The sequence below is a fragment of the Crassostrea angulata genome, chromosome 6, assembly GCF_025612915.1.
Source record: "Crassostrea angulata isolate pt1a10 chromosome 6, ASM2561291v2, whole genome shotgun sequence".
NCBI classification, from domain to species: Eukaryota; Metazoa; Mollusca; class Bivalvia; order Ostreida; family Ostreidae; genus Magallana; species Magallana angulata.
The window spans coordinates 19195097-19220473 of NC_069116.1; the positions used below are offsets into that span (position 1 = coordinate 19195097).

The 25377-nt window shown below is 34.7% G+C and overlaps 5 protein-coding genes across 6 annotated transcripts; 3 read left to right on the forward strand and 2 right to left on the reverse strand.

Moving 5' to 3' along the window:
- Positions 1-104: 104 nt before the first annotated feature.
- Positions 105-4381, forward strand: LOC128188925 (malate dehydrogenase, mitochondrial-like). The gene is made up of 8 exons (XM_052860255.1): positions 105-263; positions 946-1198; positions 1897-2006; positions 2503-2634; positions 2809-2913; positions 3135-3206; positions 3469-3621; positions 4018-4381. Exons 1-8 carry the CDS (start codon positions 192-194, stop codon positions 4141-4143), a joined length of 1023 nt encoding a protein of 340 aa, XP_052716215.1. The 5' UTR covers positions 105-191; the 3' UTR covers positions 4144-4381.
- Positions 4382-6571: 2190 nt separating this feature from the next.
- On the forward strand, positions 6572-9809 carry LOC128188426 (PAXIP1-associated glutamate-rich protein 1-like). 2 transcript variants are annotated; one of them, XM_052859472.1, is made up of 5 exons: positions 6572-6657; positions 7060-7173; positions 7959-8110; positions 8786-8865; positions 9103-9809. In XM_052859472.1, exons 2-5 carry the CDS (start codon positions 7060-7062, stop codon positions 9438-9440), a joined length of 684 nt encoding a protein of 227 aa, XP_052715432.1. In that variant the 5' UTR covers positions 6572-6657; the 3' UTR covers positions 9441-9809. The 2 variants fall into 2 exon arrangements, with proteins under 2 accessions (XP_052715432.1, XP_052715433.1); XM_052859473.1 differs by lacking the exon at positions 6572-6657 and adding an exon at positions 6666-6786.
- Positions 9810-10650: 841 nt separating this feature from the next.
- Positions 10651-13415, reverse strand: LOC128188427 (tomoregulin-2-like). The gene is made up of 4 exons (XM_052859474.1): positions 13260-13415; positions 12201-12312; positions 10974-11231; positions 10651-10745 (listed from the first exon to the last, which is right to left on the reverse strand). Exons 1-4 carry the CDS (start codon positions 13297-13299, stop codon positions 10676-10678), a joined length of 480 nt encoding a protein of 159 aa, XP_052715434.1. The 5' UTR covers positions 13300-13415; the 3' UTR covers positions 10651-10675.
- Positions 13416-13810: 395 nt separating this feature from the next.
- Positions 13811-21758, reverse strand: LOC128188425 (NACHT and WD repeat domain-containing protein 2-like). Its single transcript, XM_052859471.1, has 7 exons — positions 21605-21758; positions 19457-19579; positions 19275-19363; positions 19082-19189; positions 18805-18997; positions 18553-18672; positions 13811-18441 (listed from the first exon to the last, which is right to left on the reverse strand). Exons 1-7 carry the CDS (start codon positions 21624-21626, stop codon positions 13967-13969), a joined length of 5130 nt encoding a protein of 1709 aa, XP_052715431.1. The 5' UTR covers positions 21627-21758; the 3' UTR covers positions 13811-13966.
- A 1869-nt stretch (positions 21759-23627) lies between these two features.
- LOC128189372 (SH3 domain-binding glutamic acid-rich-like protein 3) lies at positions 23628-25344 on the forward strand. Its single transcript, XM_052860955.1, has 3 exons — positions 23628-23812; positions 24330-24497; positions 25049-25344. Exons 1-3 carry the CDS (start codon positions 23768-23770, stop codon positions 25112-25114), a joined length of 279 nt encoding a protein of 92 aa, XP_052716915.1. The 5' UTR covers positions 23628-23767; the 3' UTR covers positions 25115-25344.
- Positions 25345-25377: the final 33 nt, after the last annotated feature.

Below are 25377 nucleotides of genomic sequence, written 5' to 3' on the forward strand. Positions count from 1 at the left end.
TTTAGATTAGGAAGTATCACGAAATATATATACAAGTTTTGTTTTTTTAACAAAATTAAAGCCTAAAATAAGTATATGGTTGCCAAGCGCGGAGTAATAGATTTGTGTTTCCGCTCCTGCGTTCTTCCACAACGTGCACTTCCTGTCATTTGGCCTTCTAGTAGAGGACACCACAGACCAGCATCTGAAACATGTTTTCCAGAATCGCCAGACCTTCTTTGGCTGTTTGCTCTTCAGCCAGAAACTTTTCTTCCTCATCACAGGTTTGCACCTCCATTACATTGATTGTAAAGCTTTTAACAATTCTTTACCGTGCATCTACGTCACGCTCCGTATATCGTTCAACCGGTACTTTATTCCAAAGACTGAAAGAGGTCCAAAGAAATCTTGATTTTGCAATATCTTTTTGTGTGTAATAATGAATTATGAATTTCTTGTCTCTTGCGCTTTCTTTCATGATTTTTGTTGTTTTTATGATTATGTTAAATATTTTACTTAATCTGCCTCCGTATATCAGCTTACGTAATCAGGATGAGTCCCGAAACTTAAATTATCATCCACAATTAAACGTAAAATTACGGAAGCTTCTGGAAAGAAGGAATCTCAAAGGATGAAATAGCAATAGATAATGTATTCCAAGGGCGATATGTGGAAGAATTTTTATTGCTACTTGATCAGTACATGTGTACCTGGAGACTTTTTAATTTTCAAAAATTGAATTATATTATTTTTTTATCCATACATGAAGCTCCTTAAATTTATAGACTTTCAGGAAAATGCAGATTATTAATATCTTTAGGCGGAGAAATAAATTTCAAAATTTTCAATCTTCTAATTTTAGTCATTGATTTTATATTGTATCACATTTGACCTTGCAGATGATTTTGGTGCAAGCAGCTCTTTTCTTGTATCATTTTATTTTAAAAAAAATAATTTTTTGTGCAGAGTAATGCAAAAGTAGCAGTCCTTGGAGCCTCAGGTGGTATTGGTCAGCCTTTGTCACTGCTTCTGAAGAACTCACACAGGGTAACACATCTCTCCCTTTATGATGTTATGCACACCCCAGGTGTGGCTGCAGATCTGAGTCACATATCTACCAAAGCAAAGGTGACTGGTCACTTAGGCAGTGACCAACTTGCAGATGCTGTGAAAGGTGCTGATCTAGTTCTCATCCCTGCTGGAGTGCCAAGAAAACCAGGTATAAAGTTATTTATTTGAATAAAATACTATTACTATTGTAAAGCTTTGCATTTAAATATTTTTACCTAAAATTGTAAGAAAATCGTTGGATGTCAGTAGTAATGTGGAGACCATGTATATTCCATACACTGTCAATGTGAAATATACATCTCCTTGAGCATTATGACTTCATTCTTTGAGTCAGAAACTTGTAACATTGTCATTAAATGCTTCATTTTTATTATTTTGTAAATTTTATAGTATTAACACAAACGCTGTCGGTAAGATGAGGTAGTTTCTTGGTTTGTAGTTGACCTAATATGGTTATAGGTGGTAAGTAAATTCCACATTGAATTTTCTGACCATGTATAAACCATATTAGGTCAACTACAAACCATGTAACTAAAATTATGAAGTTATGAATTTATGTGGATTAATCTCCACATAGATTCATATTTTCATTCTGATCTCCTTTAACTGATGATTTGCCAGAGTTGTATGAGAAAGAATTGAGAATATGGCTAATTTCTGCTTAAATTGCATTTCTGAAGAAATGAAATTAGAAATGAGATCTTTCATTTGAAACACTAAGACAGTTTTCCTTTACTCCCATAAGTCATATGCATGACATTCATGTATTTTACAATTCGGTAGGACTTGTGGATTTTGAAATAAAATTATGTACATAAGATGTTATTATTATTTTTTCTTTATAAGGAATGACCAGAGATGATCTATTTAACACCAATGCTGGAATTGTAAGAGACCTGTGTGAAGTGTGTGCTGAAGTGTGTCCTGATGCCATTATGGGAATTATCACAAATCCAGTATGTAGAAATTGTCAACACTTAAAATAAAGATAGGACAACTTTGTGTCTGTTATTAAAGGAAAAATGTATAATTCAATTATTTTTAAGGTTATACGAAGTAATTCTTACACTTTTAATTGACAACACCATTGGTACATGAAAGACATTTGATAGCCCATTTATCTGTATTATTTAATGGTGGGTGGTCATTTTTGTTTGATGACAGATGTAATATGATTCTACATCCAGAAGTTTGTCAATGTATTGTTTAATTTCAAAATAATTGCAACAGATTGAGAGAAATTATTGTTTTGTGAAAAATATATAGTAAAAAATCATCCAAGACCAGAAGAGAGGGTAGCATTATTTTGGGTTACATGAAATTTCTATGTATTTTCTTATGAAACAAAATTATTGCAGTCAAGTTTGAGATTAAGCACAAAATATTGCTAAAATGAAAAGAATTCATAGATGATGAAAGCACATTAAACATATTACCGGTATTTATTTATAGGTGAACTCAACTGTACCAATCGCAGAGGAAGTTTACAAAAGAAAAAATGCTTTTAATGAAAACAAAATCAACATTTTTGGAGTTACATCACTAGATATTGTTAGAGCCAACACGTTTGTATCTGAATTGAAGGTGAGATCATTGTGCCGTACATTGGTTTTCCAAAACTGTCTCATGTCATTTAGTTAAACATACAGTTTGAACAGCCAAATCTCTCTTAAATTAAATACATCAACTCACCATAAAAATGAAAGAAAGTTGTATCAGAGTAAGATGTAAAAGGTTTGTTTTCAATTTATTTAATAGGGACTAGATGTGGACAAAATAAATGTCCCCGTTATTGGAGGTCACAGTGGGGTCACAATTATTCCTCTGCTCTCCCAGGCCACACCAGCAGTGTCATTCCCACAGGTAAGCTGGTACAGGTTAAAGTGAACCCTGATATTTAGCCTCAAAGCATTATTTTTGTTCTTAGACACCACATCACTATGTAAGGTCAAATACAGCTGCATTGATCAATTTAATTGTGAAATTGAAAAGGGAAGTAATTTCTAAAGTTGAAATACCAAAATTGACTTTTTCACCTTTCCCAAACTAGTTATTCAGCATTTAATTTTATGGTTTTGTTACAGGAAGAAAGAAAAAAGTTAACAGAAAGAATACAGAATGCTGGAACCGAGGTTGTAGAGGCTAAGGCTGGAGCTGTAAGTACAGCAAATCATCATTTTCATGCATTGGTTCATGAATTTTTGGCAAAGATTTCCACATGTTCATGAATACTCTTTTTTATCATCACAAAGAATCTTAATATTCCATTTGAATCTATTATTGGTATATGACTTTGTAAATTCTTTTACTTAAACCTCCAAAATTCTGTGGAACTGTGATACCTTGTTTGTTTAACTTACGGTTGTTTTCCTTTTTAATCTCTACATACGTGTATTATCAGCTATAAACTTGTTTCAGGGATCAGCAACCCTATCAATGGCATTTGCAGCAGCCAGGTTTGCTTACAAAATGCTTGATGCCTTGAATGGTGCTGACAACAAAGTGGAATGTGCATATGTTAGATCAACAGAAACTCCTGCTGCCTATTTTGCTACGCCACTACTGCTTGGAGTTAGTATTTGATAAGCAATACACTGTACTCAAAATAGTTACAATTAATGTGACCACCTCATATAAGTAATAAAAATATCGCGATAACTGCAGTATTGCTCTTTTGCATGGGAATTAGATATGGTGTGACAAAGGTACATGTATGAAAATATTCAGTGACATAAACTGTAAACAATTTTTGTTATGTCATATTTCACCATCCATATCAATTTTCCCTCCAAAAAGCATTACAGCAGTAACTTTTAGTAAATCTATTGTAAAACAATTTGAATTTAAATCCTCTTCATCAAATTGAACTTATCTACCATGTTTGGATAGGATTCTTGTTTTGCATTCTTGTGGTAAAATTATTGTTGTGATAATGTTTAAATGTTTTGTTTTTCCTTTTTTTTCTAGAAAAATGGTGTGGAGAAGAATCTAGGAATTCCTAAAACAATTGAATATGAAGCACAATTAATAGAAAATGCCATGCCCGAACTACAAAGCAACATCAAAAAGGGAATTGAATTCATGAGCAAGTAGAAATGAATTACACTATGTGTAATCATGAAACTGTTGACCAACCTCGTAACATCAGCATCTGAATCTGAAAACATGTCATGCCAAGTGGATAGTGCTATGAACTCCCTTCTCCACTCATGGCAATTACAAAATTTGCAAGAGGAATTTTTTTTATTTTCTGTGTATGAGGAACTTTAATTCTCAAAGATTGATTGTAGAATTATGTTTTATAGAGTTTTGAATGAAAGCTATTGTTACATTTTCTTGTTTCGTGTTTTATTTCTCGCTACTTTCAAATTAACGCCACACACCCATGTCCAACGGCCTCAAATGAAAGGGGAGATGATGAGCCTTTTTAGCTCACCTGAACCAAAAGTTCATGTGAGTGTTCCTGATTGCATGTTGTCCCTCAATCTGTCTGCCTGTCTGTCAGTCCATCATTTGTCTGTAAACTTTTTAACATTTTTGACTTTTTCTCAAGAACCACTGGACCAAACTAGGTACAATGCATCCTTATAGAAAAGGGATTCTAAATTGTTAAAATAAAAGGTGTAATTCTTTTTAAAAGGAAGATGATTATGGAGCAGTGAAAATAGGATGGGTGTCTTAAAAATCTCAAAAACCACTTTACCAGAATTGCTCATATTTACACAACAGCATGTATATATAGTGAAGATTCTAAATTGTTAAAATTGTGACCTGCAGACCCATACTGGAGCCCCAAAAGGGGTTCCAAGTTTAATAGAAATATATAAGGAAAAAGTCTGAAAATATGTGTATTCTTTTCAATGACTACAATGCTACAATTAGAGAGATTACTGTACAAGCATCCTAAATAGTGTAGATAACTGTGACTACCAGATCAATACTGGTACCCCAATAGGTGTTCAAATTTCGAAATTCAAATATCTGTAAACTTTTCACAGTTTTTACATCCTCTTTAGAACCATTGGGCCAAATTTAACCAAACTTGGTAAAATGATTGTTATGGGAATGAGAATCTGATTTCAACATTAAAATGAAGGGTGTAACCCTTTTTAGAAGGGAGATACTAGTGATTACGAAACAGTAAAAATAGGGGGTGTGTCTTGAAAAATCTTCTTAAGAACAACTGCTCCAGAAATGCCAATATTTACACCAAAGCTTGTATTTATAGTGAAGATTTCGAATTTTTAGAACCGTTACCCTCAGAACAATACTTAGGCCCCAAAACGGGGGTTCAAAGTTTAACATAGGAATATATAAGGAAAAATCTTTAAAAATCATCTTCTCAAGAACTACAATGCTAAAATTTGTGAGATTACTACGCAATCATCCTAAAATAATTTAGATTCTAAATTGTTAAAATTGTGCAGTCGTTCCCCACACCATCGGACCAATACTAGGGTCCCAAGAAGGGTTCAAAGTTTAACACAGATATATGTGTTATGATACAAGGAATTGTTGTTCAGGAGAGCGATGTGGCCCATGGGACTCTTGTACGTCGTTTAATATAATGTCAAATTTTGTAATATAAGGAATTTTTTGATACTTTTAAAAAGTTTCATTTTGAAACATATTTCTTTATAGAGTGATACAAGAACTGTTGTTCAGGTGAGTGATGTGGCCATTGATTGGGCCTCTTGTTATTTACTGCCATCAAAGTATGAAGGGCAAATTGGAAATTTTCCAAGGATTTAAACTGGATTTTATAGCAAATCAGTGAATATCACCCCCCCCCCCCCCCTCCTTTCCCAAAGATGATCAATTATAAAATGATTTAGTGAACAGCTCATATATACAAAAAAGTATGTCTTCTTGATTTCCTGAAAAGCTTAAAATTTCAGTGTTCTGATTGCAGTATTTCTTATCAAATAAATACATAACAATTACTGACCAGTCCTTGAAAATTTGTCTTCTATATGGAATGGTTATATGCGTTTAGAAAGTGAATAAACAGATAAAGTTCAATAAAATGCAGCTAAAACCGTTACACGCATACTCAATTTAACATAAGGAAAATTGCATATACTTGTATAACGAATAGTGCTTTGAATTTTCACCAGTGCACAGCAGACACAACTACCTGTAGGAAATTTTTTTTACAATGTTCAGAATTTAAAAAATTCTCGATAAGATCAGGGGAACCAGGGACGTATAAACTAAGTATAAGTAGTTAGTATATACTTCCCTGATTGAACTAATAATTTACATTTTACCCCAAAAATATTGTATAATATTATATGTATGAGGTTTTTTGATGTCGTTTGCTAATATTGTAATGGGAGAAAAAAAATTTAAACTGAGATGTGTCACTGGGTATTGTAGGTGACCAAGATAATTTTTCGTGTTAGATGTTGAAATTTGTTTTTAAATAGAATTAAGATTGTCTAAATTCCACTGGAAAAATATTCCCGGGGCGCATCACGGTTATCGGATATCAGAAATGTACTATGAAGGTTCCTTTTTTACACTATTTTGTTTATTTCTTGTTATGAATTTGGCGCTTTTTACTTTTTATAAGCCTAAGCATCTTTAGAGTTGGTGAATTTAAAGGTAAGGTTAAGAGGATTGTTCAATTTTTCGACAGGAAATAAATCAGTCTGGTTTTTTATGTATAAAAATGGGATATCACATGTCCTTTAAAGATCTGAAACACAGAAAGAACCAACCTTTATATAAACAGTAAGTTTGGGGGCTTGACCTTATTTATTTTATCTAGCAAATGAGATTGATTGGATTAATTAGTTTTAAAAATTCAGGTATCTATAACTTTATAAATAAACATTTTTTTATTTAATAACTTTTGTAAAAATTTATGAGTAAATTTTTTGCTCAGGCGATTTCTTGCATCTCTTAAAAGTCACATCAGGGACGTATATACGTCCCTGGTCACATTCCATTCTTCGAATCTTCACAACATATTTTTATATTTTATGACTCTTTTCCTGTAAATAGATGGATGCAAAACCTGAGAATGATTGGCAAGTTCAGGGCAGTGATGAAGAAAAATATGACCCAGGGAAAAAAGGAAATGGGGCATGGTGCCCTCTTGCAGAGGATATTATAAAAGTATATCTTACATTTGTATGACTCATTTTGAAATGTTATTTACTTGCCAGTGGCTCTGCTCGTGTATTATTTTACCATTGTATTTTTTTTTTACATAAAGAAAATGACAGAAAGCAAAATGGTTTGGCATTTTCACAGATATTTATATTTCCCCAAATCTCAGGCAGATCTTAACTCTTGAGTTTCAAAAGTTCCAAATTTGCTCACCACACTTTTTTTGCAGTTCAATTAAAATCAGTCAGAAAATGTGCACTTTTCTTGTTTTTCATCAAATGGTAAAATAGGGCACAGCTTTGAACAAGCAAAATCTCTGTTGGGAATTATTATTGGATAAATCTTTTTTGTTTGCTCATGACTGCACTCAATGTTTTCTGAAAGAAAAATGCTTTATAATAAGATGTTTTGTGCAAAAAGTGGGTAATGGCAGAAAAAGGTCATCTTTTTCACTTTTTCAAGATCAAATATTTAGGGTAAATAAAAGGAATGAAAAAAAATTCATATGTTATTACATGTAATATGTACAAACAAAACATATACCAGTATGTACAATAAAAAGTTGATGTACATTTTTGCCATTATCATATATGTATGGTTCTTATATGGTAGTGATGGTCCTGTAAGTGTATTAAAGACAAAGTAAATTTAAGTGAAACTTTCCATTGATATAATCAGTAGGTTTAGTGAATGGAATAATGTAGCATTTTTATTTAGTGTTTAATAGGTTTTGAATATAAAATCAATAATAGGTTTTAAATATAGATACTTTTTTTGTTTTTATTTTTAAGCTATATGAAGCGTTGGCTAAAGAGAAAGTTTTAAAATTGCAATGGAAATGTCCTGGAAGACATTTACCAAAAGCAGAGAAATCACAAGAAGATGTGGAAATGAAGGAAGATGTGAAACCAGAGCCAGTTGAGCAACCCAAGGAGGACTCAAAGTAAGTGAATTACATTATCATCAAGAACTCACCAACCCAAGGAGGACTCAAAGTAAGTGAATTATCATTAAGAACTCAGCAACCAAAGGAAGACTCAAAGTAAAAGCTAATCATTAAAAACTCAGCTAACTAAGTAGAACCTAAGTAAGTAAATATTCAGCAGCACATGGAGGACTCAAGTATAAGTCATACCATTAGCAATTGAATATAGCAACCTAAGAAGTATGCAAAGTAAGTTGGATGTCATTAATAATCTTTGTACCGGGTAAGTGGAATTTCATTGGAAATTCAGCAATCTTTTGAGGTGGACAGTAGTACAGATAATTGGCACGACAATGGGTTTTTTTTTCTTTATGGAATAATAACTCTGACACCCCCCCCCCCCAAAAAAAAATAAAAAACCGAGAAATTCTAAGAGATTAATACATATATCTCTAAGTTTTACAAGACTCTTTCCATAATCATATTTGAAAGTAGATACATGAATTTATGAGCTCACCCATTTTACACAATTGTTTATTTTGCCAAATTGCAAGCAGCCACATTATGATCTTCTTTTATGATTTGCATGAGTTTTCTCTAATGTAATATTGTTCATTTGGTTGTTATTTATATTTTTATAGTATCAATGCTGCCGATTTGAAAATGGTTTTATAAATATTTGTTGTATTTTAGACAAGTGCAGTCAACAGAATTTGATTTTGATGATGATGACATAGGAACAACACCAAAAGTCACACCGCAGCGACTACCTGGTATGTTATATTTTTGTACTGTATACGGAATACACAATCAAATTCAAATTATCTTTATGTGAATATCTTAAGCTTGTTGATATAAATGACCATTTTATTTTCAAACAATTGTAAAAATATACATTTATATTGTGTCACTCTTTGATACTAAACCTTAAATTAAATTTACTTGTATGTATTAAGTTTCCAGTACATTTATAATCTTTAAAACAACCCGTTATAATTTCCAAATTTCAGGCAATAGAACCCCAAGAACCCAGAAAAAAGTAGCAACTATGGATAAGATCCTTCAGGATGTAATGAAGCAAAGAATACAAAACTCAGCTGACCGGGATGCAAAGCGTAGATTTCAGCGGTCACCCCGAACCCCAGGGTCCACCCCTGTTAAACCGTCCTCTGGGTCCTCAAACAACAGTCCCTCAAAAGTCTCTACAGAGACATCCTCAACAACTGCTGTTGGGACAAGTTCAAGTTCTATGGTCACTCCTGTGACGAATACTGAGAATTCTGAGATAAAACCGCAGGAAATGGAGACTGCATCCTCAACCGAATCTCAAAATACTGCAGTCAAGTGATCAATACAATTATTGCTACATGCACTGATAACAGTGACAAACACTTGTCTTCAAATTCCTGCCCAGGATTTGTGACAAAAGACGTTATGCAAAGTTTGAGCTAGTCTTTAGGTTGAATTTGTAAGAAAGAGTATGACATTAGTTTTGCAAAGTTAGCCAGGACTGTTTTTTTCTCTCAAGAAAGAGTGTCGTCTATAATCATATGTACATGTATGTTGATTTATTTAGTTAAGCTAATTTTTTTCTGATGGCATTTTTCTGTACATCATTCAATTAAATTTTTCCTCTCTATGAACTAGTTTCATTGTCTACTTATGATGTTTTTTTAATATGAAATATGTCCAGGAATAAACTTGTTACTAAGATCAATCTTAAATATGCATTGTAATTTTACAAGTTTTATAGTTTTTTAAAGATGGGGGAATAAGATGGCGCAAATGCCCATTCGGTTTAGTAGTGAAATACAATTTTAAATTTATTTTTCCGCAATTAAATCTATTCAAATATATTATAATACAACTTTGCAAAATCAAAATTTCTAACTATAGTCAGTTTTTAATATATTTAACAAAAAATAAGAAAAAAAATTATTGTCGGAAATTTTGGTGGTATCGAACCCGTAACATAAAAACCCTAGATATATACGGTTATCTTATGCCAGGTACTCTAACCACTGAGCCATTTCAGACACAACTGAGGCGGCTTTTTAAATATTATGTGTGACTAAGGTCGCGAATTACCGGACTTGTATTATTTTTTCAATACGTTCAATTGTTGGGATACAAAATGATATTTTTTATGTAAAGTGGGTCATCTCTCCACGTTTTTCTTGATTGAAATCGGTTTGTTTTCCATTAGACCTTAATTAGACTGAGAAAAATATGGAGCACAGACCCACTCTATAAAAGAAAATGCCTCGAAGTTCTAAAAAATGACAATATTTGCAGGTTTTGATACGTATACGCCTGTTTGAGTCAACATATTCCAAGTATTGAACATACCTACATGTTACAAATCAATGATTCGTTAAATATATATTGTTTTAAATGATTTTAAAAAAATCATCAGATTTGTTGATACTTTAATTTTTTAGTAGCCTGTCCGATAGCGTATGGGCATTTTACACGCCTTATCCACCCATCTTCTTTAATTTAATTTCAGTATTTGAATTGAAATCATTTTTTTTAAATAAAGACACAGGACACATACATATCCAAAAAATCACAGTTTATTGGTTAGTTACATGGAGCATTTTTAACAATCTGTAATTCTCTGTGAGTGCATTTTGTCTTCTCATACTCGCATCTAAAAAAGAAGAAGAAAAAAAATACTTTCATAAGAATCTGCAAAATTACTGATATAATAATGCAATTTGTTTTTCTACTAGAGTCAAGCTTCATGTCCTTCAGTGGATACTATATTTGAAATATCTGAGTGTTTCTGCAACTAGTAGATTATTAAGGTTTTCATTAGTATATCAACAAAGTATCCGTGTTCATACTTTGGGTTGGTGTATAATGTCATTGTGCTTACAGGTTTTGGTAGGTTTTCCCGTTAGATGCACACAAGGGCTGTGCCATTTCATTGGAACAATCATGGTGAAACAGATCTAAACAGAAGATGTCAAAGGCAATCTCGGACCCGTTGATTGGGGCCTGGGTGGGATGGGTGATGCTTCCCCCGCCGATGGGTTTGCTGGTGGTGGTGGTGGCGACACTGTCCACGGGACAGGGCCCCTTGTACCGTCTGTGGAGTGAGTTGTCCTTGCAGTGGGCTTTGGAGAGATCGCAGCTAAAGGAAAATATTGAGAGGTCCATGAAATGTCAAATAACTGAACTTAGTTAAGGTGGTATGGGACACCCCTATGCTGTGACGTACTATTTATCGAAATAAGCAATAAAATGAAGTGTAATTTTATTAAAGATCCCATTCCTTACTTGTCAGCTTACAGCGAAGTGCATTGGGTGAGAAGGTTCACTTCAAAACCGTAAGTCATGAGTTCGAATCCCGCGGGGGATTTTAAAATTGTCACCTTTCCAAAAAATTTGAAAACGTATTTTTTTGTAATTTGAAAATTTATTTGATTATAATTATAATATTAATCCACATTAATATTGACAGATGTCCCATCCCACCTTAGATAGAGCAAATTTATTTTAAGATATTAATATCATGTAAATTGTTATCTCAAATAATTATTACTTCCAGTTATTTTAGTAAATAAACTTGTGTGTAATTTTTACGGTATAATAAACCTCGTACAAGAGAGATAACTCAATAGAGGGATTTTTATTTACCCCGTCTTATGAGACGAGCTGGAGTTAATGATGCTATGGATTGTTCAGGTCTCGCCAAGGGGAAATATATAGTATGTGCGAGACAATTTACTTTGCGACCAAGGCTATAAACCCCTTATCTTTGTATCTTTTCCCAATTAGCCCACATTGAAAGTGGGAGTATTTCAAATGGATTTAAATTAAAACTACACGTGCAATACTTCATGTTAACCTCAACTGTTTGTGGGATAAATCTTTTATGTCTAAAGTACTCTTGCTTGGACATAGAATATTTATATAAAATCAAATTACATTGAATATTTATCTAATTTCGCCCAACCACGTGTATTCTGTGCGCTAAAATTGTGCGTACAAAACACGTCATGAAATTCATGATTTAATCATAATTTTGAAAATCTGATTATACAGTACGTGGAGGGGGGGGGGGGGGTTACTTTGTTACTTACATGCAGTGGACACTTACTCGTTATAATACGTGTTTCCGTCCGTCCCACATTGCAGGTCCTCGGGTTTGGACGTACAGTCGGCGTTAGACAGATATCTACAGTAGTAGGTATCGTACTGTCCACAGCACACTGAAAACAAGATACACTTATATATTATCTTATTGAAATAATAAGGACAACACAATCCAAATGTCATAAAAGAAATACTAGAAATTAGATAGAAATGAAAATAATTCTTCTGATTATTTGTGAAAATTAGAATATTTAGCTAAACTGTCAAATTCAATTTTGATTCTCAAACTGGATACTGGATAGCCTGTCCTTGATTCATAACGCTGCCGCTTGCTGATTATTTATGGCCAATATTACTCGGTAAGCAATATGTTCCATGCGCCTCTTGTTTTTATTTTTGTAGATTTTAAAATACTTATATATGTATTTAGTTCATTTAACTTTCTAGTATCTTACCATATCCTATTATAGTCAACATTTTCAATATGTGAAGTCTCGTATATTACAATCATCTGTATAATATGCACCCCATTGCTAAAAAAAAACCCCGCTGTTCCTATGTATAATACGCACCCCGAAAACGACGAAATTTTCAATCGAGATTTTTGAAAAAACTCTTTCATTTCAACTGGAAGGTCAAATTGACAATATCGACTAGGTTCGGATAGGGTAAGATACTTTATGGTAATGCCTTTTGTTTTTTAATAACTCACCATTTTTTTTTCATTTAGCAATTTAAACACTGTATGATGTATATGTATAAAAATGATATTTCTCAAGGCGTTTTGAACAAAAGTTCACAACAGAGACATACAAATGTATATAAATTATATTAGTATATACGTCCCTGTTCACAGCTTTTTTCTTAAAATGTTAATTAGTTTGAAATAAACATTGGCACTTTAATAAACTTAAGTTTAATACGAGTTTAGCACGAAATCCATCTAATCATTATCAAACTATAAATTACATAAACTGCAAAACTCTTTCTTTTAAGTTTTCTGCATGTCTTGAATGAAATATAGATTATCAGATTTAGTATTTTTCTTTTTAAAATAACTTACCTGTGAAAAATCCAAGCAAAATAACAGAGGCAAGTTTCATCGTTTGCACTTGTGTGTGTCTTGTGAATACTCTTCTTGAAAGGAATACACGAACTCGTGTCTCTGACAATTCCAGGGGCCATCAAGGGAATTCGGTGAGATTTGACAAATTCAAATCATGACAAATCGTGTGACGATATTTTCTATATAATCAATTTTACAATATTACAATATTTACAATATTTATATTATAGGAAGGGAATGCAACATAAAGGTCAAAAGGCCTAAAGGTCAAAGAAAAGTTTCTCGAAGAACCATTTTCATTATTATTATTAAATCCCTGGGCCTTTAGTTTGCCTTTCTGTTCAGAACCTTATCTTATCGTAGTAAAATTTCATATCACGTTCAATATATTATATGATAAATTTATACAAGAGCATACGTAAACCAAATAATATTAGTAACATATTGTTTTATATCGAGTTAAATTATTGAAATCGAAGCATTATCTGACTTTTAGCTATCTTTTCAAACAAAAAGCGCTAATCACTAATATAATCACAAAACCGTCAAAAAACATGTTCATCTTTAATACATTCCAATCGCTACATGTAAAAAATATAATAATGTATATCACTAAATATATATCACATAAATATCATTTTGATTACAAATTGGCACAAACTCTATCACAGCTATAAAACACCAACACAACCACAAAACGTTATCTATTGGATGTTACACGGCGTTTCTCTCCCTAGACTGGACTGTTGTGTCAGATACACCGCCGTGGACACGGTCTGATGACTCGGGGGTCTCCTCACGTCAGCCGGACTAGGCACCGTCTTATTTGGCACGCTTCGACTTGTAATGTAGTCAATATCACTTTCCAACAAAGCTCCATTCTGGTTTTCTTCAACTTTATGAGGAATGTGAATTCGACTTGGGAGTTTGGAAATGACTTCGATCATGGGGTCACTCAGGTGTAGAATCAGAGTCCATATCATGACTCTTCCATCTTCACAGCCCACGGCGATCGTTCTGTCGTCGTAACCCACGCTCAGACAGCTTCCACGACCATGGACAGGTATTTTTGCGTTCTGAAAACCATCACTGACGCGATAGACTTGTATCTCTGAAAAGTCTTTAGAAAGTCCGACAATATACTGTCCTTTCAATGCTAGACATGGGAATTTCAAGTTTATGCTTTTTATGCGCGTGTTTGAAACTTTGTAGTCGGATTCGATGGAAAATACTGTTCCTTGACTGTCAAGAATGACTTGTTTATTAGAGGAAAATGAAATCAAGGATATGTCAGTTGCTGGTTCCAGGAATGAGGTGAAATGGCGTAGACACTCTTCTTTCTCCACATTGTATAGCACTGCCCCTTTCTGAAGCGATTTTACCGCACTGGAAGTTTTGAGGTTCGCTCTCGTTTCATACACGACTAAACAGCTGCACTCTTGAAATGGAAAAGCGTCAATAAAAATGCTGTTTTCATCTAAGTTGGAGACAATGTCTTTGATTTTTATCATTCTATATGATGCCGAAGGACTAAATAGACCTCTAACAAGTAACCGCGTCACAAAATCGTTTTCAGTTTCTTTCTCGGGTGAGTCAGGTTCGCACGTTTTCACAATCCCAACCATGTAACTAAATTCATCTTCGGACACTACACACGGCGTTGTCAAAAACTCAGTCCTTTCGGGAAACTCACACAGGAAATTAAAGTCAGAGTCGAGAGCGGTGGTTTCTAGGTTGTAAACATTATTCATCCAGTTCTCGGATATATTGACAGAAGTAACGAATATCAGTGTTTTGCAATTTTGTGAAAACGCTACAAAGCGACTATCAAACACGTGGCGAATCTTATTTCCACTTCGCACATCCCATAAAACATCATCAAAAAGAACATTTCTGAAAGTTTCATCTTTGGAGGTTTGGGTAGCTAATCTTGTGATGATGTAAGAACCATCTCTGGAAACTACCAATTCATGAACTTGACCGACGTCATCGTTGTCGCGTAAAATATTACAGATATGTCCAGAACCGCTGTCCACAATTTTTGCGTCATCTCCATTGGAACCAAAGCAAACGATTTGGTGTCTTCCGTGGAGACACTTTACTGATCTGATTGCATTTGGAAATATCTCGTTTGCATGAGTAATTGCAGAATCGACGTTGTTCAAATCCCATACATGAACCCAGTTGTCTTCAGTGAGTGTGGCTGCCGTGTTGTTTGCTAAAGACGTAAGAAGTTTTGAAAGTGCAACCTGTCCAGTTTTCAAGATGCGGGCTAACTTTCCAGTTTCTACTTTCCATATGAGAAGAAAAGAGCTTCGGATTGCAATCAGCAATTTGTCGTCATATGAAAAAGTCACACTGGCGTAGTTTGAAGAAGGGTATGTCGTGCAACACGCTGGCAAGTTGTTGTCGAGTATTAACTCCTTTTCCGTACAAGTTGAAAACAATCGAATACTCTTTCCAGTCATGATGACCAGGGCAACTCCAGTGTTTGAAAGCTTCATATCCCGAATGTCAATGTCAGTCATCAGATTGCTCCGTTTATATCGTTTGTTGACTATGTCAAAGGTTATTGATTCGACGTGCTTGCTTTTGGTGACAACGAAGCATTTCTTGTCCTCCCACAAGACTGTTTGTTGCGGAACATCGCTTGCTTCGCCCGTGCATCTTCGGACTAGCTGTGGTAAGTCAAATAAGTAAATTGTCGTGCCTGATTCGCATATAAAATGCGTTTCCTTTGAGTTGATGGCCAAAGTTCGCGAATGATAACTGAATCTGTGAAGAAGTGATGCCTCTGCAACATTAATTATATATGGACCCGGTTCTCTTTGTAAAGCAAGAGCCAAGTATTTTTTCGATACGCAAATTTTTGCGATGTCATCGTATTTATAGTCTATTGAATCATACAATTCTCCACAGTCAGAGCGAAAGATTTTTACTGTTCCATCGTTGCAAAACACATTCAGAAAATTCCCATCCTTTGTCGAATGAATTTGACCGAAAGGCATCGCTATTTCAGGAAGAGGGTCCCCTCTGGAAATTTCCCACGCTCGCAAGGAATGAAACCCCGCAGTTTTTGCCGTTAGAAATATTCCAATAGGACTCCGGTGAAAAGAGATGTTTGAAGCGCTCTCGGCATTGAATTTGTATTGAAGGACCCCGCCAGGTGTGTTGTAGCACTGGCAGTTGGGAACAAGAGGGCAGTTTCTTTGTGCGAATTGGTCACAACAGTAAACTAACTCCCTGATGTATTTGTAAAATTGGGCATGTTGTAACAATCGGCCAGACAATTCAACGCCTAAACATTTGATACTCTTTTCAATAGTTGGAGCAGCCATTTTTAATGCATCAGCAACAAGCCGAATTTCCCTATCTGGAGCATTATCAAAATCGCTCAACAGTTCCTGAATTGTGGACGATTTTATCCTGTGTAACATATAATCTAGATTACACAAAGCATGCTCCTTGAGTTCTTCAATCCGATCACTCTTCCGAAGACTAAAAGTCAGATGTCGAAACTTTCTCATGTTGTACGTTGTGGTAGCTTCTATATTTCCAAATTTATTTGGTTGCTCACATAGATATCGACATGCATCCATATCCTCTTGCAGGTTATCTAATGCCCTGTTTTCGATGCTCCGATATGGTTTTCGCTTAGACCCTGACCATGTCCCTAAGAAATAGTCAGCAATGTTTGAGTATAACATTTTAACCAGTTGTTCGTTTTTAAGGTATCTATCCATAGCTGCGTCTTGAAACTGTTTGTGTTTCCAAGATATTACGAGTATTCCATCAACTTCCCTCTCAGTGATAAATGGTTCTAGATCGTGCATCAGTCGTACCATTAGAAACGATGGCATTCTTCTTATGGAAGTCTCACTGCATTTCATATCCACATCTTCGAGCAAGACCTCGTCGATCGACATTATATCGAGTAATTCCGACTCGCTTAATCCTAATTTGGCGGCAGTTAGGTACCCTATGAAATGTGTTACAAACAAGCGACCATGATCTTTGTTAATTCGATTGAAGAAGACGGTAATGTTCTCTTTGACATTCTCTCCAAGAACGCAAAACTTTAATTTGTCATATGAATGCCACCGTTTTGCCTCTTCTATTGCCATAGACAAGAATAATGGTAAGGTACATATTTGGAAGGCATCTTTAACAACAGACATCTGCTCATACGTGACAGACCTCCAACTTGAGCTAAGCATAGCTCTGAAAATTCTTACACAATCCGAGGCATCCAATGAATGAATGTAGTGGACACTGTCCTTGCATCTATCTTGCAGATGTGTGCACAAGGTTTTCCTCTGAGAACTACAAGAAACAATCAGCTTGACATTAACTGCAATCTTGATTGGCAACCATTCTAAGTTGTGGTTATCCTGTAGCAAGTCTACCGAATCCAGGAGAATTAAAAGCATTCCGCCAAACTCTCCGCTCAGAAGAAGTTCTGAAAAATAGTATTTCAATTGCTTGTAATCTGTTGGGATTTCGTTTTCGTCTTTTCCCATTAAGATCACTATATGGCGACATATGTTGAACAGAAACTGACGGGCAGTGATGATTTGGGTCTCTCCAACAAACCGAAACACTATTGCCGTACGCATTGTCAGGTCTTTGTTATATATGGCAGTGTTCACATCACGTATGATCTTAACTATTGCCGATGTCTTTCCAACGCCGGCCTCTCCTAGTATTGCAAAAGGTCGATCCGTCTCTGACAAAAAATAATCCTTAGTGGCAGACATGAGGTCGTCTCGTTCGAGAAATGGACAATGTGAAGATAAAAGGAACTTCCAATGGTTGTATACTTCATTGTAGAAAGGATCCGTCTTCACGGGATTTTGATTTCTCATTGAACTGTCCACTATTTCTTTCACTGAACAATATATTTTGTTGGCAAACGTATTACAGAAGTCCCTTTTCTCACAAGAGATTTCCTCTGCTGACTCAATGATAACGTTCTTGTTTGTTTTCATATTTTCGAGCACCGTTTCCCTCAAATTGTTGGGTAGAAAACCGCTACTACTCCCCGTGCACGAGCTACTGCTATCATTCACGGGGCTCTCTTTTCCATCTTGGAACGGCAGTTTTACAAACAAAATGCAGTTTTTGTCTCTAAGTTGTCGATTAATTGCCATTATTCCGGTCTCAATCTCATTTTCCAAACCTATAAATGGACGTACAAGAATACAAACTCACAAATACATGTAGGACATTATCAAAATACAATACAATCTTTTTTAAAGGAGAGTTCACGTTCAAATTTCTTTATGGTTACCTATGGGTTTGAACTCCATATAAGTCTCTGTGTCTATCATGCCTTTCTGAAGACATGCTTCAGACGCTTTCAAAAATATTCTTTGCAGTATGCCAAGTGTAGACGACCATTCTTCGGGATCTACAAGAAAAAGGCACGTGGTATTATTTAATTTTACTTTAGCAATTAAGTTGCTCGGTTGTTGACGCAAATACTAGTGACATTAATTTTATTGTTTGTCAAATACAAACTTAGAGAAACTTTGATATTTACCAGATTGTTGAAGGTCCACTTGTAGGTGATAATATGAAGTCGGTCCATTTTTGTCTTCTTTGTAGTATCTGTCTACAAACATAGCCTCGTCTTCAAAACCACAAGAAGCTAGGAATTCCAGTAATGTTTCGTACTCGTCTTTTTCTACTTCCATAGGGGGGTACCACACGTCCTCATCTTCACACAGCATGCACTGAAACATATAGGTATATAACTTTAGATATCGATAAACTTTTGTTTTTGCTAAGTTTTGAAAGAACTATAGAATGCCTCCTACCAGAATGTTTGGGCCCATGGACACTTTCTGGCAGCGCTGAAGTTCTCTGAGAAACATCGGTTGGAACACATCATCCTCGATTCTGGACCCCCATCGTAAATCGACAGCCTGTACATTGAAGCACAACAGTTTTTTATCAAATGCAACTATCGTAGCTACTTTAGTTTACGTATATAAAATTAATGGAACTCACATGGAAATCCACGCCATAGTTATCTCTGCAGTATTGTCGGAGATCGGGGTACACTTCTTTAATCAAAATGTCTCGTTCCTTTTCAAAGTCTAAAGTAAAAAAAAAATACATCTCAAACGTCAAAATAGACATTTTTGTCGGTTGTAAATTATAAATTTGGTTCGTAATTATTTTTAACGCACCTTTCCTACTGGCACAGACGTACAATTTTACGACATTGGAGGGGACTTTTGGAAGGTCATTAAGGTTATACCCTCCATGAAGGAGATCATGTTTTAGTTGGTCTTCCTCCGAATCAAATGTTTCTGGAAAAACACATATACAGAATATACTCATAAATACCGTCATATCGAAACAAGACCTAGCAATATTGTAAAATAAATTTTATTCGCGAAGACTTAATATTGCGTTTTCGAATGATAACCTGGCACTTATTTTTGCGATCGAACCCATATGACTTTAATGAAATAACGAAAGATATTAAGTATTTTGGAGCAAGACATTTTCAATACAGAACTTACTAACTTTAGATATGTTTGAACTTCACACCGTCTTGTGCAAGTGTTCCCTCTCTACGTAAGAGTGCCATAAATCTTACAATGGGTAATATGAAGGGGCAGATATTCTGATCACCTAGAGAACCATTGAAGATAACTGTGACGTAAAACTCGATGCAATTAGTTAATTCACAAAAATGGGGCTATTATATTGACGAGTGATTTATGAGATTTACACTTTGAAAATTTGATTACAATATTGGTCGAAATAGAAATCTATCGACGTAATTCATCGATAAGAAAATCATAAATCGTCGCACTGAAAAAAAAGAGAAAAAATTCGATAGTTGTTGCTTATCGAAGTCAAATGTCTATATCCAAGAATCAATAGCGAAATTGACATCTGAAAGGACGTGTTTAATGGTTATTAAAAAGACAGCACGATTTTTGTAGATAAACGTAGACCTCTTTGACACTCAAACTTGTTGAAAACATGAGATACGTCCTGGGGCTTTCAATCAAGAGATTAAAAGTTGAGAGAAAAAATAATCAATTCAAATTTCTCATTTCACGTTGAAATCGTCCACTGATATGTACACCGTTTATCAATATCTCAGACCGATTTCTGTTAAATAAAAACTATGTTTTTCCTTCCGTATTTCTACTGATGCATCCATATAACACGTACAACAATGTGTCCCGATTTCTCTGAATAAACATTGAAGGCTTTGTTTCTGAATTCCTAAATAGGGATTTATCATTAAGATCTACCCGATAAAGATCCTAAATCTCGTAGCAAGAAAGAAGAAATTTATCTGTTTACGGAACCCCATACTGTAAGGGATTAAAGAGATTGGGTTCATTATTTTTTGCCCTTCCAGTATTTTGGCCGCCGTTCTAAATAAACCGTTCATTGAATAAATAATCCGATATCAAAATGGCCATAAAAGTTCCCCTTATAGGGGAATGATAGACTCTGAATAAATATGTATTAAGAATGAATGATGGGATGTTTTCGAAAGCATATTCTAAACATGGTCTTTTAAAGAATTAGTCGATAATTGATCCTAACTCGGTTCTTGATCACAGTTCTGTCGGCAAGACAAATATTTGATACATGTCAACATATTAACGTTTGGGTGAAACCTTGTATGAATTTTGTCGAGCGCCTACACATCAAACAAACCCTTATATCAGATGCAGTTCATTGATGAATATTTTGTTCAATATAATTAATAAAATCCGATTTACAACAAAAACATTAATAATCGACTTTAGTTTAAATATGGTTTGAAATGCAAAATTATCTCGCTATAAACATGATATAGCTACATAGACAGCGATGAGTAACGAACTAATTTAATGTTACTGAGTGGAGCAAAAGAGTTTAAAAAGCATTACAAAACCATGTGAATGGTGACAAAGTTGGCAATGGAATTTCTATGTTGTAAGTAAACAGTAATTATAGTTACTCAGAGTAAGCAAAGACACATGATTTAACATGAGACATGGCCACGCATTACTATTCAATTTAAACAATATCGCGAAAATTTTAAATACTCTCAAACAATAGTTTTAATTCTGTAGACTTATAGACATGTATAACAACCTGTTCATAATCATTTGCACGGAAATTAATACCCGAACAGGTTTGCCATAAACTTATGTGCACCTCACGACAAACCCTTATTCTAAACATATATATAAACAATGCACATAAGTAATTGACATGCATTTTGGACTTGGTACGAACTTTTAAAAAATTTAAAAAATAAATAAATCGATCTGTCATCGTAGAACGTTGTAGATTTCACAATGAAATTGAAAGTGTACCTTTAATGCAGTTTTCCTCCATGGTTTTCCTATATATACTGCACTCGAGGAGGCATCTTGAGGTGCACTGAGACGGGTTGTCAAGGACTCGGCGGCTCCCACACTGGGCAGATAACTCCCGATCTGTATCGTTGACAATTTCTACTTGGATCTCCCTGCAGAGGAACAATAAATACCAGAGTTTTTAAAAGTCTGCCAAGGCGATCAATAAGTAGTATTGTGTGAAAAGCTATGTTTAAATTCTTTAAGGCTATATTGGTTTTTAATGCCTTTCAAAGCATGCTCTACCCCGGAATTATCAGATAATAATATTTAACACTGGTCGTTTTCGACGGTAACATTTGTTCTCGTGTTTCTCCAAGTGCACTTACACCGTTTTGGAGTACCATAAAATGTTACCTTAATCACCTTAACTCTTTACTGACCGCAAATGAGTTATGTTCATTAAAACATTACATGTTCCTAATCTTAGCAAAGCCTTTCCTCAAATCTACACGCGGGGGAGTTTCCACATATTCGGCATATTTTGTTCCTTAAAAAAAACTTGATAATTACGAGATCTGATGAGAACAAATATGAAAGGCTAAAATAAAAGTCTTTTCTTCTACCTATTGTCAGGGAATGATACGGAAGATTAAGTTTTGAACAATCTCAGGGATGTGAAAAATTAAGAGATAAATACCAATTTATTTTCATCATCATCATCATCGTTCTTTTTAAATATCAAATTCAATGGAATGTAAGAAAACGCTTCTTCAGTGTACATGTACACTGAACCCCTATTTCGGTTGATTTTATCGAGACGTCAGGGGTAGTTGTATATTCCTGATGCTTGTCTGGATAGCTTGGTCAGGGTTGTTTTTCAAGTATGGCCTATCCACGGAAACTGTGAAGATTATTTTTTCTCCAGTTGAGTCGTTTCCTGTTTCGGTATGTCTTTTACTTCAGTTCGGTTTTATGACAACTCTACCGAACCCGTTCGCAAATCCTTATTCTTCAGACTATTTAAAAAACAAAACTTTGAACTCTTTTTTGTATCGCTCCTTTTTATTTTCGTGCAATTATGGCTTTGTTATTTTTTTTTGGTATAACGCGTAATTTTAGCGAATAAATTCGAATTTAAATTATTTAACCAAAATATGCGAAACTCAAACAAGAAGACTATGACATTTACGCATTCTACATTTAAGTTTCCATGGAGGAAAGAACTATACATTTGATAAGATTAAAATCTGTCCCCAATTTTACCATATTTTAAATAATATCATTCTGATATTCATTAACGTCAAGTATCTTCATTACAGATTAAACATCTTCATTTCCTCTTCTCTCATGTTATTTTGAAGAAAATGAACAAACTTTTTTTTCCAAACCGGATGATTGTCATCTTATTTTTTATATCCATACACATGCTTTTCTATTTAAAACAAAGGAGGGATTGATTTTAAATCAAACATATATGAAAAGTACTGAGGTACACAACACATATTGAAACCAATGTAGATATAACGTATGATTCTATATAATTGTTTCCTTTAGTACCTAATTCATTTTAAATGATGTATCAGCTCATCGATGCTTCCGATATATCGTTAATCGGAAACATCAAGGATCTGATTTTAATCAGATTTTACCTTATTTTCTCGCTTGAATATATTAAGTTATCAACAAGAAATGTTGTAATTATTTTTAATCTAAAGTTTCACAATTAACCGTAATGTTGATTTCCAACAACAATCTAGAAAAACAAAAAACATTGAAAACAGATTAATTGCATAATAACTAAGTTCAATTAACAACTATGAATGAAAGCCGGTGTGAAATAACTTTCCGCCGATTCCCCTGGGGTGAGGCCCCCTGAAGGGAAATGTGCAGATCACAACAAACTAACTTTTCTCCTTAAAATAAAAATAATTAATCCATCTGTCACAGTCGCGTAATTTATTTCTCTGAGTAGCCGCGTAGACATGCAGCTCTCTATCTCTGCGCCAAGTATTAAGTATATAGCCCGGTGCACACTCGTGCATCTGGATGCTGAATCATCAGCCGGCTCGTCACACGGGGGCATCCAGCAGGGATGCCGGTTCCTGCTTATCGGCCTTATTCTAACCAAAACACAGCGCTACTGTTTGCACAGTAGATCAGTAGTAGACAAAAATAAAGATGTCGATCAAGTTCTACATGACCACCGTATCCACGAACCGAGATGTAAGTACTACCATAGTATATACTTAATATCTGGTTGGTTTATTGCCTTCCGTCGAGTGCTCCCATTTATAGAGTTTGGGGATCTCTCCGTCTCCTCTACCTCCCGTCTACTGATGATTAATTCGATCGCCATTGGTTTAGTAATCCTGTGCTTTGTTCCGAGTTCTGTTTGTGTTATGTTGATTTTTCTGTCTAACAGATGCAGTGTGTAAAGAGAGCTTGGAGATTTTTACTTTTTCCGATAAATAAATCCATGATGCTTTCTGCAGACTATCATTGTTTTTTGAATGACACTCCCTTTTTCTTTTCGGTTTGTTATGGTAATAAACGCACACTTGCATCTTCTCAATTATATGCACATTTAGGAAAAGATTACAGTAACCGTTTAATTTCTTATGCACTGCAGTTACATATGTTGTACATAGTAAATTAATGCGACAAATACAACATACAATTGCAGTGAATACGTTACCAGGGCGCTACTGTACAATTATTTTGTTTTTGACTGTGCTTTCAGATATACATCAAACAGAACCGAATCAAGCTAATCCTGGACGGTAAGAAGATCCCCTATGAAGAGATAGACCTGAGTAAGAACCAGGAGGTGAGGGAGGAGATGAGGGCCATGGCGGGGATACCCGACCTCCTACCCCCACAGATATTCAACGGAAACACGTACTGCGGGGTAAGAGTAATAGCAGTCAGAACCCGGGTTTCTGAGAGTTAAGAAATGAAGAAGTATGACACTGCATAATCTCTCCTTCATTTCTTCAATTCTCTCTCTCTCTCTTTCTCTCTCTCTCTCTCTCTCTCTCTCTCAGCTCAGCTCAGATTCAGTTTGCTCGCTTTTGACAAGCTAAATTAGATCTAATTTAATTAATCTGGATTATGTCTAGTGTTTAGCTTACGTTTTGGGATCATCATTTAGCATCTGAGCCAAAGTTCACAACTTAGTTTTAAGATGCTTGTGTGTAACTTAATGGGTAAACAGCTGTACATTACATGTATGTCTATTCAATTTGAAAATCTTCAGTCCTTGAGAACAATAAGAGGTTGTTACTATGAAACAGAAGTGCGTATGTAATTTGATAGCAACATTTACTTACCGGTATATGATAATTCAAAACATTTCTTATATGCATGTACCACATTACCGAGAAAATAGGATGGTTTACAATGATCATTGTTTCTCGTCTTGCTATTGTAACTAATATAGCAACTGTTTTATTTCCACAGGATTTCCAAGCTTTTGACGACGCCAACGAAGATGGCCGACTGCTGGAGTTTCTACATTTAAAGTGAAAAATTGTGATTAATATATATATTAGGGAAGAATGCTGCGAGATGTATCAAATGAATGAATGAGAGACTGAACTCAATATTTAATCAAAAAACCGCTTTATTAGCCAAAATGATTTTTAATCATAACACAGCATTTTATTAATACTTCCATCAGGATATTAATACATTGTATGGATTGTATTGTTATGTCAATGTTGTTTTAAAAATTTTACATAAAAAAAGCCAACGTATGGTCTCTTTTCTTAATTGGTTTGAACAATGAA